General features: G+C 52.2%; 1 protein-coding gene across 13 annotated transcripts in view; it reads left to right on the top strand.

The window, feature by feature from the left end:
- Positions 1–12,725, top strand: part of RAPGEF5 (Rap guanine nucleotide exchange factor 5) — a 203,805-nt gene extending 191,080 nt beyond the window's left edge. For 9 of the 13 annotated variants that reach the window (XM_059712536.1, XM_059712538.1, XM_059712537.1 and 6 more), the window contains 3 exons: positions 1,664–1,728; positions 5,761–5,815; positions 8,774–12,725. In XM_059712536.1, coding sequence (XP_059568519.1) covers positions 1,664–1,728; positions 5,761–5,815; positions 8,774–8,892 — 239 coding nt within the window. In that variant the 3' untranslated portion in view covers positions 8,893–12,725. Of the gene's footprint in view, positions 1–883; positions 1,641–1,663; positions 1,838–5,760; positions 5,816–8,773 lie in introns of those variants that run through there. The other 4 variants (XR_009454766.1, XR_009454765.1, XM_059712540.1 and 1 more) reach the window with 4 other exon arrangements.
- Positions 12,726–15,881: the final 3,156 nt, after the last annotated feature.

The raw sequence follows: 15,881 nt of genomic DNA, 5'->3' as shown, positions 1-15,881 counted from the left end.
CTCCGCATTCTGTCCTGCCGGGGCTTTACCTTCAGTCCTTTGTGAGGATTCGACGCGTTAATGTCGCGTCGGACGCTGTCAGTAAATATAAGCTGTCGCTGTTTTCATCGCCCCTCACTGTCATCCTTGGGCCCACAGGAGCGGGATGGCAGTCAGAGGGCGTGTGTCACCGAATTCTCCGGGCGTTCGGAGAGACCAGGCCTGTCGGCGGTGGTTCGCGTGGAGAGCGTGCACACGGTGCTGTGTTTGCCAAACAAAAAAGGTGGAAGCTACCTGTGTTGACTGCTCTTTCCTAAATACCGTCGCACAGTGAAAACTTGCGAGTCTTTTTTGAAAGCAAAATTATGAAAGGTGGTACAATAGCCAAAGACTTTGTCAGACGACTGTGTCACTGCATTGTTTTCTGCTAGGACATCAGTTTAAAGAGGAAAAAGAAAGAAAAGGACAAAGGCTTAGGGAAACGTTGCAGTGGGTGCTGGAAGCTGTGTAAGGGGTGCCTGGAGGAAAGTGTATGTAGAACTCGTGTCGCCCCCCAGTGGGCAGAGTTAGGTGGCCCAGTGTGTTGTGGGCAGGTTTCTGAGCACCCCCCCCCCCCCCCCCCGCCGGCGAGCAGGATCAGAGCCTTGATTAAATGCCAGTGCTTTTCCTTTCTATCTACAGGGCTTGTACAGTGTCCTTTTCTCTCTTTTACATCAGGTTGTTTTAATCGATTGTTGGAAATTATTTTCATTTGGTTGGCCCTCCGTGTCTGTGACGAAACCTGATTATTTTCATGCTCTTCAAGTTGCCATGTATTTCTTACTCTGGTTCTTGTCAGTGAGGATTCCCTCATGCTCCGTCATGGACCCTCTGATCTGAACGTTTGCGTCATCCATTCTCATAGCTTCAGCTGCTGCCTTCGTTGTGCCCAATTCCCACAGCCCTGTCTCTTGGGAGGGCGCCTCTGTTTCGTGCAACCACAAGGAGACCTGTGTTTGAAGATCTTCTGTCACTTTCAATGCAGTGACACTCAAGCCAAACGTAACGCTCCCTTCCTCTCCCATGAGCCTTCAACCTTCGTCCTCAGGTTATCTTCACCGAGCGAACATGGCTGGGGACCTTGCCATTTTCAAACCTGCCTCCTTCTCTACTCATGTCTGGTACACAGTCAGGCACTGACTTCGAGAGCCAGAAATCTACATGAGACACCTAAATCTAAGTCTGAACATTTTATATAAAGCAGGTTCCCTACACTTTGCCAAAAATTGTTTTTTTAAAAAAATACATAAATATTAAGATCTTATTATTTCTGGAAATTCTGTTGTTTTCTGCTTGATGTTCTGACATAAAAACATAATGGATCTGTCCGGTCATAGAATAGTTTTAAGTCTTAGTTTATATGAAGCAAGTTAGAGTCAAACACTTCATTGTCAGTGCAAAATATATACTTGCGTTAATGTTATAATGTTCCCCCCCCCCTTCCCATCCCACTCACACACACATAAATGATGCCCTTTCACTTCGAATAATGCACAGATTCAATTTCAAGGTGCCGTGTCAAATGCATGGGCCAATCCATAATGTTTAAGTAAAATTAATAAGCTATGTTGCTTCAAGACCTCTTCATTCCTGACTCCTGATCCATTCCTAATGGTACATGTATCTTTTTGCTTTTAATTTCCAGATGTAACATTTATTCACGAGGGAAATAAAACGTTTTTGGATAATCTCGTCAATTTTGAGAAGCTGGTAAGTAGCTCGCATTGTTTCTCCCTTTTCAAGTGTATGCTTTTCCCTTTTGCACCAAGAAGCCAGTGGATGCAGCCCTTTTCTTCAGTGAACACGTGATGATTTCCAGGAGCTATTGCTGCATGTAGTGCATTGTCAATAAAATGTATTACAATTAAAACTACGTGGCTAGCAAGGTTCTGAGGACCAAATATAAAAATCTGCTTTTTAGTGTTAAAAAATGGAATTTCATTAGGTTAGCATCAGCAATAGAGGGTATGCTATTGAACCAAAAATAAAATGTAAGAGTCCTGTCTGGGGAATTCACACTCCTGAGGTTGAGTTTTACAGCTTGAACAGTGTCTCTCTGTGTCCCAGCATGCACTGCTCTGTGGGTACCTCCCAGCGTGGGTAGGAAGGGGGGATGGGAAGGGCCGGCGTGTGAGGGGAAGGACCCCCTGTCATCAGCCTGTGGACAGAGGGGGCCACCGTGGAGAGGCCGTTCTGACAGGAGAAGGGTCCCCAGCCAGAGCTTTTCCACAGGGATTCCCCCGAGTTATTCCCAGGATGTGGCCGGGGCTTTGTTCTGCGCGGGCTCCTCCTGGCCTCTGTGCCAGCCACGCCCCGGGCAGAGGAGGAGTTGCCTGTCAGAACTGAGCGAGTATAAAATAGGAGTGCTCCAAGGAGCCCCGGTGGACGACAAGAAGGATGGATGTGCCTGACCGATGAACTTTAGTCATGAATTAGATTGTCCTTCTTGGTTAAGAACGATACCAGTGACCCCTGTCCATAGATCCTGGCCTTTGACCTTTCAGTCATGGTGATGGATTTGTGTGAACTCTTTCAGGAAACGACCCCCGGTTCCCTGGGAGGAGGGGGGGGGGGAGTGAGGTGGGGGACGCAGACCATGACCACAGAACAGTGCAAACTTCTGAGTCCTGACGAGGTTTGGCGTCTGACCTTTGCCTCCCGAGTGCCCTGCTCTAACTCGCCACACACAGGGTGAGAGGGCACAGGGCCACCATACAACCCGAGGACCATGCACCTAGGGTCTGAAGGCAGGAGTCAGGCTTCCTGCCGTAGGTGTAACCCCCGAGGACCATCCCTCTATGGCTTGTTATTTTTAAAGTGGACATGCCTATAACTTTCCAAGTCTCTCTCTGCACTAAGTGCTTTGGAATCAGAGCTCAGTTATTAAGATACTACATACAGTCAAAACAACACAGCTGGGAATGGGCATTTAAAGTGTTGGGGTTTCCAAACTTATTCTTTGAAGGTGGGTTCTGTGTCGCTGTGTAATGTTCTGAAGATCACAGGGCAGCTATTTGCAATGAAAGGCTGTAGGCACCAACATTCTGGTTTCCAGGCAGATTAATCTCCGATGTTTGGTATTAATGGGAGGATTGCAGGAATATCAAACCTTTGGTGGATATTTACTCCAAATCCTGGCCAATGCACCAGATAAGCTTTGGAGAGGGTGTGTGAGGATATAGGGTGGGGTTTGTCACGTCAGGTGGAATCCCCTATAAAGGTCTAGTAAGTTTCCTTGGAATATGGGAGGACAATTGCACTCTGTACGCAGACGGTTACCCATTGTTAAGGGCTGACTGGTGCTTGACCCTCTCCCGGAGCGAACCAGTGGTTTGGTTAAGCTCATTGTGTCATTTCCCCTAAGTGCTGCAGAGGGAGAGGACAATTCAATAACAGCACAAAGGGGATCGAGCGATGGAGGGGGCCCCGGCCCCCTGCTCTCCTTGTTTCTGACCAGCATCTTGGTCTCCCCTGCTTTTCCGAGCAGCCCTGGGGAAGGCCTTCAACACCTGCTGATGTCACCCAGGGTCTTGCTTTCATAAGTGCTAAGATGTCATACTTACCATTGGGGCTAAAACTAAGAAAGTCTACCTAGGTGTACACCTACTGTGGTCAGTAATTATCTGGACCCTTGTTTCGTTAAGAAAGGTTAAGGAAATAGCCTATGTAAGTAATACCTTATTTTCAATTTTCAACTCCTAAAGAGAACTTTTATTCAGAAGACAGAAGCTACGTTATATAGGGCCCTAGGACACACAGTGGGTGCCTAGTCCTCGAAGTAGATGGCATTTAAGATACAGCACACCTGCTGCTGACCCCCTCCTTGCACAGAAAAGACAGGGTGACGTTAGAATTTTCTAGAAGAGCAAATATCTATTGTACATAACCTATGTTATACTCCGATGCCGGGGAATGAAACTGAATTTCCTAGGAGAGGCAGTGTTTTCAAGGATATTTCTTAGCAAAGGACAGGGTTTCACTTACGCTAAAACAGGATCATCTTTCACAATAATGAACCAAGAGGACGTAACTGAATTAACTTGTGGGGAGTCGATTCCTCATGACGGATATTAGCTTAACCAGCTAGCAGAGAATTCAGTGCATTATCTTTATCGGGCTGATGCAGACCGACACATTAACTCAGAAGACCCAGGAGCGCTCAGCGGGCCTAATGAGATTCCCACTGTTCCCCCGCTGCCTCAGCGGCTCTCCGTGTTCCAGTCCAACCTGTGACCTCATGGAGAAACAAATGCTCTCCCCTTCCTCCCCTCCATCCCTCAATGGGAAGAACATCATCTTTTCACCATATCGTCCTCTCTCCGCCTTCAGGAAGCCTAACAATGCGGATCAGGGCTCAGGTTCCACGCTTAGGACCGAGCCCTGCGCAAATGGCACACGATAGAAATCAATGTGACGCCGAGGGACTGCCGGGAACAGCAGCCCACGGGGGAAGGAAACTTAACAATACACTCGCAGACATGAGTCAGGCCCGTTTCCTTCACACATGCAACGGAGCTCCTGCTCTAATCACTGTCCTATTTAATGTTCCACCACTTAGAAATACAGCTGTGAGAACAATTTAATAAGTAGGTCACATTCACATACTACAGTTTCTATAGTTCTGTAGTATTAACTTATGACAGCAGTGGTCCCCTGTGGGTTTGCTGTGTATGCACGACCCTGGGCTCAGTGCACACGCACAGGGCATGGCAGGTGATGCCACCCGGAGGGGTTTGGGGCACCAGGTAATGAACAGTGCGGATGCCTGAATAATGGGATGATGTTTGGATCTTGATTTGAAACGAATTAGGGAATCACTGCGACTTTCCCGAAGACTAGAGCAGGACAAGAGTGTCTGGAGATTGTTCTGGAACGTGATGGGGGGAACTGGAGCGGAGAGTGGCCTTGCCCTAAATGCTGTATTTCTTGCATCATGGAAAACCGAGCGTGACGGCACTTAGAAGACGGTTGCAGGGGCACCAATAGGAGGCGGTGGGATCTCATCTGAAACAGCCGCGAGTTTAAGAAGACTTTTGCCTGGAGACCAGAGAGGACTGTAAAGAAAGACATTGAAGTAGAACACCGAAGAGTGTAGGGGGGAATCTAATTATACATTTTTGTGAAGATCTGGAGGTTCTAGAAAATGTTTGTCTTTCGTGAATGCCTCCCTTCCTCTCACCAATTGAGACACGTGAACCTTTGATTCCACAAAAATGCCAACCTCCATTCAGCAGGTGGTGGGAGTCAACATGCATGACAGCTGGTAGACGCTGGCAAGCAGAGCCGGCCGGCGGGACCTGGTCTAAAGGGAAAGCTCCACAACAAATGCAACAACACAAAGCCCATTGCAATGTACAAAGGACAGTGAGGAGGTTGAGAGCGAGGCCTCCCAGGTTCACAGAGGGAGCTCAGTAAGGCCTCCTGGGGAAGGGGCTGGCGAAACGCCCCCTGGAGGTCAAAGCCTTAGCACAGCGGGACAGGTGGGCCCCGGGCGGAGGAGAGCTGCATCTTTGTAGTGTGTTTTCCCAGGGCTCCGTTAGAATCGTGCAACTGGGTGTGGGAGCCACTGTTTCTACAGACAAGGACTAAATACTCTTCTGTAACCCAAGCTCAGTATTATCACTTAAAGTCCAGCTCCAAGATACACCCGAGGGTGTAACTACCCATTGTTCCGGCAAGCATGCTACTTGGGCTGCACCCGGAGTGACCCTCCCACTGACCTGCTTCCTGCTTGCCTTCCAGCATATGATTGCCGACACCGTCCGGACCCTGAGACACTGCAGGGCCAACCAGTTTGGTGAGTAATCGCAGTCGGCGTGCAATGTATATTTGCGTGCAGCGGTGTAGACGGTGACCCTGTCACGAGGATTTGTGGTAAAACGTAAGCAGACTGTGAAGTATAACATGCATGCTGTACACATGCACTGCACTCCCTGTGTTTCATCTCACATGTTTGGGATGCAGAGGGAGGCAAGATAGGGCAGCAAGATTGTACTGTAGAGAGTGACTTTGGACCGTCAGAAGCTCCCGCCCCACCCCACCCCAGGAAGTCTTGTTAGCTTGCCCATTGGCACAGAATGGCCAGTGGGTTTATCAGGGGTGGCCCGTCCCTAACCTCTCTGCCTGGAGCCTTCCTGGCATAGGACTATCGTTGCAAATGTGCCTAGTGCAGCCTCCCAGAGTCTGTCCTCCTCTCCAACAAAAATTTCCTGTCTGGGGCTGCCTTTCCCTGAAAAGGTGTGTTCTGAGCTTTTGTAGACTCCCAACTGAGGCCAACGTAAGTAGGGATATTCGTTCTTTTCTAAATCTTGGGCACAATTTACATTATGTTTCGATTATGTTAAAACATTGCAGGAAGGAAGGAAATTGACCTGATTGAGTTCACGGAGCTTTCACCTGGGCGGTGGGATCCTGTCACCGGTATTGGTGACTGGTGAATGGAGATATTACCCCTATGGGTATGGGGCAGCGGAAGCTCAGAGGTTCATCACACAGCCATTATCACCCCGAGTCTGCCCGACTTCCTGGCCCATACCCCTTCCCTTGCCTTGGGCAGATTCAGTAGATATAAAGGGCAATTAAAAAAATAGAAAGTTCAATTCAATAATTATAAATCAATCAAAGGTGTCCGCTAAGTAAAACTTACTTTGTTAACTAATTCATCCTCATTGTAAGACAATTTTTCTTTAACAATACAGAATATATGTAAAGTAGAAAAATCAAAGTCGCACTTTCTAAGGATGGGTGCACATTCTTAAGAATCTTTTTTTTTTTTTTTTTTTGGTCTGGGCTGGTCTTGGCTGGCTATATCATCCCCCAACAAAACAACTGAACGTCTGTATGAATTCTGATCAAAAGGACGAATTATAAATACAAGACCTAATTTTCTAAATATTCATATCAATACCATTTGATACGTGCTTATGTAATTCTCCATTAAGCACGGAAGTACAATGCTGTTACAGGAGAAACAGCGATAGTAACGTTATCCTGAGATCCATTCAAGTGCACAAGTATGATGTTGCTCATGAGTTCATACTTCTTTCATCCTCCTGTGCTTCCCGAGTATTTATGGGCTAATTCCAAGACTTCAGCTGCATTTACTCTAGGCCCTGGTTTATGTGCTGCAAGTGTGGACAGGAAGGCTGGGCTGACCTTGGCCCTGTCTCGAACCTCCCATCACCAGAGAGTAAGTCTCCTCAGCACAAAGCGAGGGAGAAATTCAAATAACTATGAGGCCTGTTTGTGTTTTATGCTTCTCTATCTTTAAAAATCATATATGTGACTGAATTACCTAAATCCAAAATGACAGTGTAGATAGGCACGGTGAACCACTGTCAGCATTTGGGATGAAATAAGATAATGTTAGTCAAGGCCCCTATAAACTACAGAGTGCCTGCAAGTGTCCATTGTCATGATTGGAACCATTCGTTCTGTCTTCCTCTTTGAAGGCCAGACATTTAACAACAAAATTACCTTGGTAGCATCGTGTGTTCGACACCAATGCTCACTAGACAGACACGTTATCTTGGTGTCTCCAGAAACGGCCTCCGGAATGACCCAGCCTTTGGTCACTTTCAAAAACGTCGGACGGTAAAAACATCAACTCCTGGTGCTTTTTACCTTCTGAAACCAGAAAGTCTTATTTCTGTTAAACCGAAGAATGACCAGCCACCCATGACATACAGGCCTTAGGTTACAAAACACATTGTCATAGAGGAGGGAGGAAAAAAACAGCTGCTTTGAAATGTCAGCCTCCTCAGGCCCCGCCCCTCTGCTGGGACTGAGCGCAGCCTGGGCCCTGCCTTCCCCCCCTCCCCCCACCAGAAATCCCGATGCCAGTGACCTGGGCCCTGCCTTCCCCCCCTCCCCCCCACCAGAAATCCCGATGCCAGTGACCTCAGGCCACTCACTCGAGGTCACATTGTCCTCCACGGCCCAGCTCAGCCTCAGGGCCCCAGGGTTGGGGTGGGGTGGATGTGTTTGTTTCTGAGTTTGGGAAGTGAGCCTGCCCCATTGTCCCGGCCCCCTTATCTCTGGTTCCTTATCAGAGCTGCCACCAGCAGGGCACATGTGTGGTCACAGTGCACAGAAGCCGGGTGGCCCCCGCGGTATTTAACCACCCGGGTCCTGGATGGGGAGTGGAAACCCCCGCCTCGCCTTTCAGGGGGTGGATGTTAGCCCAGCCGCGTCCTTTAGGGACTTGCGGTGCCTGTCAGCCATGCTTTATGTTTAGTTCTTCAATTTTTCCCCCCAAAAATAAGGACACCAAAAAGAATTGAGTCTGTGCACTCACCAGGTGAGCAGTGATTTCCCACAGCTCCAGACTGAGATTAAGAGCCCGTGAGAGCCATCGAAACGGGCATGTCTTGTGACCCGGGACCTCAGACCACAGACCCGGGAGCCACAGGGCCGGGGTTCCAGTCCCACGCGGCCACTCACGCGTGTGCCTGTGCTGTTTCCCCTCTGAGAGGGGCGATAACCCAGCTGCTGAAGGCTGTGTATTGTTAGGTAGTAAACACCACAGACATGTCGGTAAGACAAACACCTTGCCGGGTCTAAACACCTGACCAAGGAACCTAGTCCGAGCTGAGAACGCAACTGCCCGGTTAGCATCGAGAGCTCCTCTGCGAGTCTGACTCACAGTCTGCCTGGTAGGTTTACACTAAGCCTTACTGTGGGGTTGACTGGGAGTCAGCCAGAGCATCACCACGCTCATGAGATTAACTGGGGGTTTTTTCCCTCCAAAAATTAGGAGGGGACATGTCTCCAAAAGAGCACCAGGAGCTGAAGTCCTACGTCACCCACCTGTACGTCATCGACAGCCAGCAGGCCCTGTTCGAGCTCTCCCACCGGATCGAGCCCCGCGCGTGAGCCCAGCCACACCGCCCTGAGCACCTGCAGCTCTCCCGCCACAGGACGTCCATGCCCAGCACGTCCCTTTCCTGGGAGAAAAGAAGCTGCTGAGTTTTATCAGTAACTCACGAGACATGCTCCAGCCACCCGCGGCAGGAAGGGCCTCGCCTCAGCTCACCTCGCCGCTCTCGCTCTCGGCCGAGAAGGCAGAAGACTCAGAGCCTCTTGGTTTCTTACATGGACATTGTTGATCCCATCCAGTTTTCAACTTGAGATGTGCCAGCGTCAAGGCCAGGGAGCCTGTCTTGTGCAGGGGCCAGATATTTCAGTGAGGGCGTGCAGGTTCAGGAGCAGCTCTACGTCGCCGGCGAGCAGGTTGTTGTGTATAGGCTGTCAGAGAAGGGGCTTGTCTGAACACCAGGAGACGGTGATGGCACGTCCAGATTTCCAGGGAGAAGGCGTGGTCTCTGTTGATACACACTGTGACGTCACCAAAGGCCCCTGTGTCTGGGGAGCCGTGAGGACCCGTCGCCGGTGTCCGTGCCCTGAGTCCCAGAAGGGAGATGTCGGGGCAGGCCTTGCTTTACACCCACAATCACTTACGGATGTCGGCTCGCCAGTGAAATCCGTTTCTGCACAACTGATTTGCAACTGTGGACAAGTTAGGCTCCATGGCTTTGCCAGTGAGGAAAAATGGGAATCTTTAGGCGATTGACTCATGGTTTAACTTCCGGGGATTTTCTTGGCGCGTGCAAGCAGGCTCTCCTCCTGTTGGGAACAATACGATTTTTGAAGGAGCGCAGTGCCTGACACCTCGAAGGCTCCATCAGGGTGGCAGCCAGAGGTGCCTGGCGGGGCCCTGGTGCTCTGCACGCCTCCACCGGCCCCTTGCCCGCCGGGTGCAGGGGTCGCAGCCGGGGCAGGGAGGCGAGTGGGGTGGGATGTGCAAGGCACTCGGCACTCCCTCCCTAGAGAAGCGCAAGGGAGGAAGATGGTGCTGACTGCCCGTCTCACAGCAAACATCGGATTTATGCTGGACCCTCGCAAGTCCTAGAGCTCACCTTCAGCCAAGACAGCGGCCTTCCTATAATTTGTGTGTTTTTTTCTCCCTGAGTCTTTTAAGTCTTTTTTTTTTATGTCCATTTTTATAGATTAGGGCTCCTCCAGTAAATAAGACCTTGGCTATTCTCCAGAACGGGTTAGCGTCCCCTTGCCCTTCATAAAAGCCTGTGGGATACAGCAATGAAATGCACCCGGCCAGTTAGATACCTACCACGTTGCTAAACTCCCAGGGTCCCGGCTCCCTGTGCCAGCTCCACGCCCGTTCCAGCCCTACGAGCCCGGTGCACTTCTCAGCCCGGCCGCCTGTGCGTCTCCTAGGTGCCTGCGCAGAACCACTTCCTGCCGCCTCAGGACCTCCATCCGGGGCTGCCTGGCCCCTCACAGCAGGGCTGTGTCCTGGCTCAGGAGCCACAGAGAGCTTGAGGAGTCGCTGGAAGGAGCCACGGGGAGAAGATTGTTGGTAGAACTTTCAGAGAGATTGCGTCTTCCCGAGCATGTAAACGTCAGTCCTGAAAATTAACAGGATTTTGTCGAAAGCACCATCCAGGGCTGGCCCACTAGAGAAATGCTCCCGGCTGCTGGGATCGGAATGGGACCCACTGGAGGAGACCTGAGCCTGGAGCCAGGGCAGCAGGCTTCTCTGGTGGCCGATCACACGCTGCAGGGGCAGGGCCTTGCCGCACGCCCAGGCCTTCCTGTCTGCTCTCCATGCAGGGAGGAGCGTTTGCCCAGTCAAACCATCGAAGCCCATTTTGATATTGTCTCCATGTTTTGCATTTAAGTTTTTATTCACATAGGATCTACTTTGCTCCAACGAAAACTATTGCAGTTCCTTTAGTAGAGAACTTTTTCAGCAAAGCACCCGTTGCTTAGACCTCATTTCAGATATGTCCACGGCCAAACGAATCCACACGTGCATCAAGTTTAAACCCACCTCGATGGTGTCGGCAGAGCACGCCCCGCGGCGTGGGCGGACACGGGTGGGGAGAGCGTGGTGCGGTCACATTTCCTCCAGCCGGGGCGGGTGGCTCTGGGGCAGCCGAGGGAAGGGAGGATTTTGTTCACATTAGATTTGCTTTTCCATCCCCATCTTCTGAATGTCCACATCTCCCAATCTTTCTGAAATTTAGCAACTGTCTCCAGCCATGCCCCAGGCAGCAGCTCTCAGCAATTTCAGAAGCGCAGAGGAGACGTAAGCCTGGGACTAACGAATTCAAGGCGGAATTGTGGGAGCCGGGTTTAGCTCAGCATGGAGCTCTTCCCAAAAATCCGAGCTGCCCAACAGTGAGCGGCCGACGTGGGGCTCAGCAGCTCCCTGTTAGTGGGGTTGGGCTGTGCTCCCTCCAAATCCTTGCCACAGCCTCTTTGGAGTAGGTTTTGTGCTGGCTAGACAGACGGGTGGACTGGAAGACGTCTCTGCTACTTTCCAGCTCTTTTAGATGGTTATGGTCGCATAAAATCTCCATCCGCCCCGGAAACCTGCCAGCTGCCGCCATCACCCGCCCTTCCGAGTGGTTCCCTTCGCTGCAGCACAACCCTCCACAGCCTGCGGGTCTGGATGTCAGCATCCGGCGAACCAGCCCCGCTTAGAAATCGGCACAGCAGGTTCCTGTGGGCACAACCGCAGCCTTGCCGAATGTCTCCTTTCTCCGTCCATACTTACAGACGCTCCAAAGCCCACAGCGTTTCAGAGTCACCTCTCCTTATAATCTGCACAATTGCCAAATGGTTGCCCTGATAGATAATGATGGCCTGCATTCACTTTATTCTATATCATTAATTACGTTTAGAAGAAGTTCATTTACCCAGACCCTGTCCGCAGGCAAGTCAGGTGGGGCGTGCACCGAGCTCAGCAGCGTGAGGAGGAAGTAAAAGCCCACCCTCCCGCTCGGTGAGGCTCACCGCCTCCTGGTGGGAGAAACGGCCGCAGGAAGGAGAGGGTGCCTGGGGCCTGGGCCCCCAGAGCTGGGCTTGCCCGGCGGCCCCGTCCCAGCCCGACCGCCTTGTGACAGCCGTCACGTACACGGTCGCAGACTCGGTGTTCCCAAATGGCACAGTACCCCAAGCTTCTCGGAAACGAGGGGAAAACATGAAAATGGGGACCATCGGGTGCCCTGCCATTGTCTGACACGGAGTGTCTTTTCAACGCTTCAAACACGTCCTTAAAATTTCAGCCTGCTTGTGACAAGCGGGCCACTGTGCTGAACACTGGGAGGGGGGAAATGTTTTTAAAATTTGCCAAAAAGCTAGATGAAAATGTACTACTGTAAAAAGCAAAGCTGTACATACTAAACGTTTTTTAGCAGAGCACTATTTATTTGCATAGCCTATTTATTGTATTCGTGTCACGCTGTTAAATGCTGGGACGGAATCAGTGAGCTGCAGCAAGGACTCGGGCCTTCTAACGTGTCGTGCGTTAGGACTGCGGTGGCGTCGTCAGCGGGAACGCTTAGCCGATAGGCAGCCCGCAACCAGGGTGCCCACCTCTCTTCTCAGGGACCACACCCCGTAGTTTTCCACCATTGCAGGAGCTGGTAAATATGAAACATGGGTTGAATTACCAGCATTGCCATTAACAGTATTTCCTTCCTCAGATTTCATGCTTTCTGCTTCTGTACATATATGACTGTGCTGTGTATTTATCGAAGCTAGTAAGCAATAATTTATATGTAAAAACGGCCGGGCAATATAAGGTGAAAACTTATATGTCACTGTTACCTTATCTTGTATTTTCAAGTGTTTTTTTTTAAAACTGCTTTTCCAAATATAAGATGATGCTAATAACGCTATCCGTGCCTGGGAGCTTCTTGCTGTGTCCGTGATGCGTGTGGGCGCACAGCCCGTGTTGGGGCGGCTTATCATATGCAGTAGTTGAAGCTCGGAAATCGCTCGTTCCCTGTGAGAGCTGGTGGGGGGTGAAGCGGTCTCGGGCAGCCCACAGACGCCCGCATCACGCACGCTGCCCCTGAGTTACTTACAGACCCTCATGCCCGGGGCTGGAAATCAGCGCTTCCTTCGATCCTAGGATTTGGAGAGTTCAGCGACGCCATCATCACCTCACCCTCTGGAGCAGGGCCAGGGACCAGGGAAGCGCTGAGCCCTGGTGGGATGGCCTGGGCCTGGATAGAGCCCTGACACACGGGTGTGGGCAGATGATTCTGCTGAGGGGTGCTAACGACGCTCTGGGGACGTGGGGTGTCTCGTGCACATGCACCCTGCACCCCGGTGGCCTGTCCCTGCAGCCCTCTCCCCCTCGGTGGAAGGGTGGCACGTCCTGCCCACTGGTGTCCGGCTGGGCCCACGCGGTGGTCCCTCCCCGCACAGGGTGTGTGTCTCCCCAGGTTGAACTCACAGTGGCCACGGCCCTGCTCTGTCCAGTGAACAAAGGGAAGAAGAGGCCGTGTGGCCTGCAAACCGGAGCTTTACCGGCACCTGCACCTGCCCGTCTCCCGCTGCCACCTCAGGGATCCAGGTGAGCAGGGCAGGGCGGCTCCATCACCTCTCTGGCTTTGAAGCACGTGTAACTTGAGAAATAAAACGTCATTAGAAGCTACTGGGATTGGGGATCGGTGGAGCCTGGGGGTGTCTCTGGAGAATTTAGCCTGAGCTGGCGGGTAGGTGCAGTCTCCCAGGACACTGTCCTTGATTAACTGCCCTTTCCCTCAGCCCACGCGTGGGCAACAGTCCCGAATGCACGAGACCCTGTCCTCCCAGATCCTGCAAAGGGCTTGTCTCCGTGGGAAAGGGAGACCCCAGAGGAGTTTCTCGGGACTTTCCTCCCCAGGAAGTGGCACTTCTGTGAGACAAGGGAAGGGTGGAGAGCACAGGGGTGAGGGACCCCTGAGCTTCCTGCTGTGCGGGTCCCGTCATCGCCACCCTGGGGGCAGGGCCCGCATAAAATCCGAGCGAAGGCCAGGAAGGGACGGAGTAGGGACGAAAGGGATGTTCCATTGGCTCCGGGTACTCAGGGATTTTCTTCACTGGGATTTCCCGAACTGGAAAGGCAAGGGCTCCTGCCAACTCGGAAGCCAGTTCTTATTCAAAGTTGCAAACCCCGAAATCCACTCTCTGGTCCTGGCCCCGGTGCACGAACCACAGAACCATGTTCCAGGCACTGAGGGCTCCGTGTCGGGCAGGTTCTCCTTTCGGGCCTTCTGGGGCCCGGTGAGCCGCTGTGCATCCTTCCACTCGCTGCCTTACACCAGAGGTCCTCCGCTTTACACGGCTGGTCCTTAGTCAAGTGCAGCCTGGGCCCTGCCCCCCCCACCCCCAACCAACCCCCACGCTGCCCGAGCACCTACTGAGCAAGGCCTGGCTCCTGTTCACTGGGCTCCTGGGGACACGAGCTGGGACCCCTGCCCCAGCCTCACTCAGAGCTGGTCAAGCTGCAGCTCTCGGTTTTGCTTCTCTTATGGTGACTTGGTGTTTGCCCTGGAGGAGCTGGGCCTACTCGGTCCAGCAGGGCTCCTTCCCTGTCTCGGCCAGAGGGCCTCGGGTGGCTCAGGGGCCCCTGTGGTCAGCTGTCAGGGCACATCTGCCTCGTGGCCACTTCATTCCTCCCCACGGCACCTGCAGCCTCTCCTGAGCCCACGCTTCACCCAGCCCCGAGGTGACGAGGTGACGGAATTCCCCATCCTCCTTGGATGGCCCCACACTCTCCCTAGCCCTTCCCCACTGCCTGGCCACTCCACCTGGCCCTTTATTTCCCGCTAAAACCACACCAACGTGCAGGCCTTCTCAACAGACCACCTACGAAGAGAAGAACGAGCCCGCCCCATGGTAGACCCCAGTGTGTAGCATCCGGGCTTTCTCCGGGTAAGTGGGGTGGGGTGGGGGAAGCAGGCGGTGCTGACTAGACTTTTCTCCTCCCAGGAGGACCTGCAGGCGGTCCGGTCCCAGCGTGGAGCCAGGAGCTGGGATGCTGCCTGGGAGGGGCACTGAGCCCTCCGTCCTGAGGCCCCTCCCCTGCTCAGATGGTGGGAGGTTCCCTAGTTGTCTGTGTGGTTAGAGGCTGTCATTGCCAGTTAGAACGTGAGGGAAAATGATGGCAGTCTGAGAAAAATCCCTGCAATAGATACTGGGAGCCCTAACAGAGAGAGAGAGAGAGAGAGAGAGAGAGAGAGAGAGAGAGAGAGAGAGAGATAAAGAGGTTGAAGTCCCGACAGCAGTTGGCCCGTGGGAGACTCAGGCGGGGGTGAGGGCTTTCCCAAGTTCTGGCCACAGTCAGGGCTCCTACTGGCAGGCCCTTTCTCCAGAGTCTGCGATGGTGAGTGACGTCAGCACCAAGGCCAAACCGGGAACTATCTTGGCTCCCAGCCCAGCACCCCTTGGTCCTCCAGTTCTCCACCAGCGGCTCCCTCTTTGCCCCCCCACCCGGCATGAGCACAGCCCTGCCGCCTCCCTCCAGCCATGGCAGTAACCTGCCACCTCATCGCCCTCCCTCGAGTCTAAATGCCCCCCCCCCCCCATAATCTCCAAGCTGCTCTCAGAAGCATGTTTTTGTTCTAAAACACAGATCTAATGTGTGTGTTTTTCATCTGAAAATCCTTCAATAGCGCCTCCCAGGCTATAGAACTAAATAAACCTCAATGGCATACAAGGGCTTCACATTTTGGCCTCTACTTATCTGTTCAGGGCCAAAGAGATGGGGCTGATGGCCCAGGACACTGATAAGGTGGAAGCCCCTTAACCTCGCATCCCTCATGTGAAGATGAACTGATTCTTACTAACGAAAATGCCTGTTGAAAGTAACACGCACCAGACATTTGCTAAATAAGTAAGTGTATGTGAGGCCTATTTGCTACTTGCAGGCTATTAAATCTTAAAGCTAGACTGACAGGGATGCAGAGCTAGCTGGGGTTGGGGGCCCCTCCCCGGAGGAGCCTAGGCCACCAGAATTGCATTCAGGATATAGGAGCCCTTCCCCACCAGAGCTGTGCAAACAG

The sequence above is a fragment of the Myotis daubentonii genome, chromosome 10 (assembly GCF_963259705.1).
Source record: "Myotis daubentonii chromosome 10, mMyoDau2.1, whole genome shotgun sequence".
NCBI classification, from domain to species: domain Eukaryota; kingdom Metazoa; phylum Chordata; class Mammalia; order Chiroptera; family Vespertilionidae; genus Myotis; species Myotis daubentonii.
This window is presented reverse-complemented; position numbering and strand designations above follow the sequence as displayed.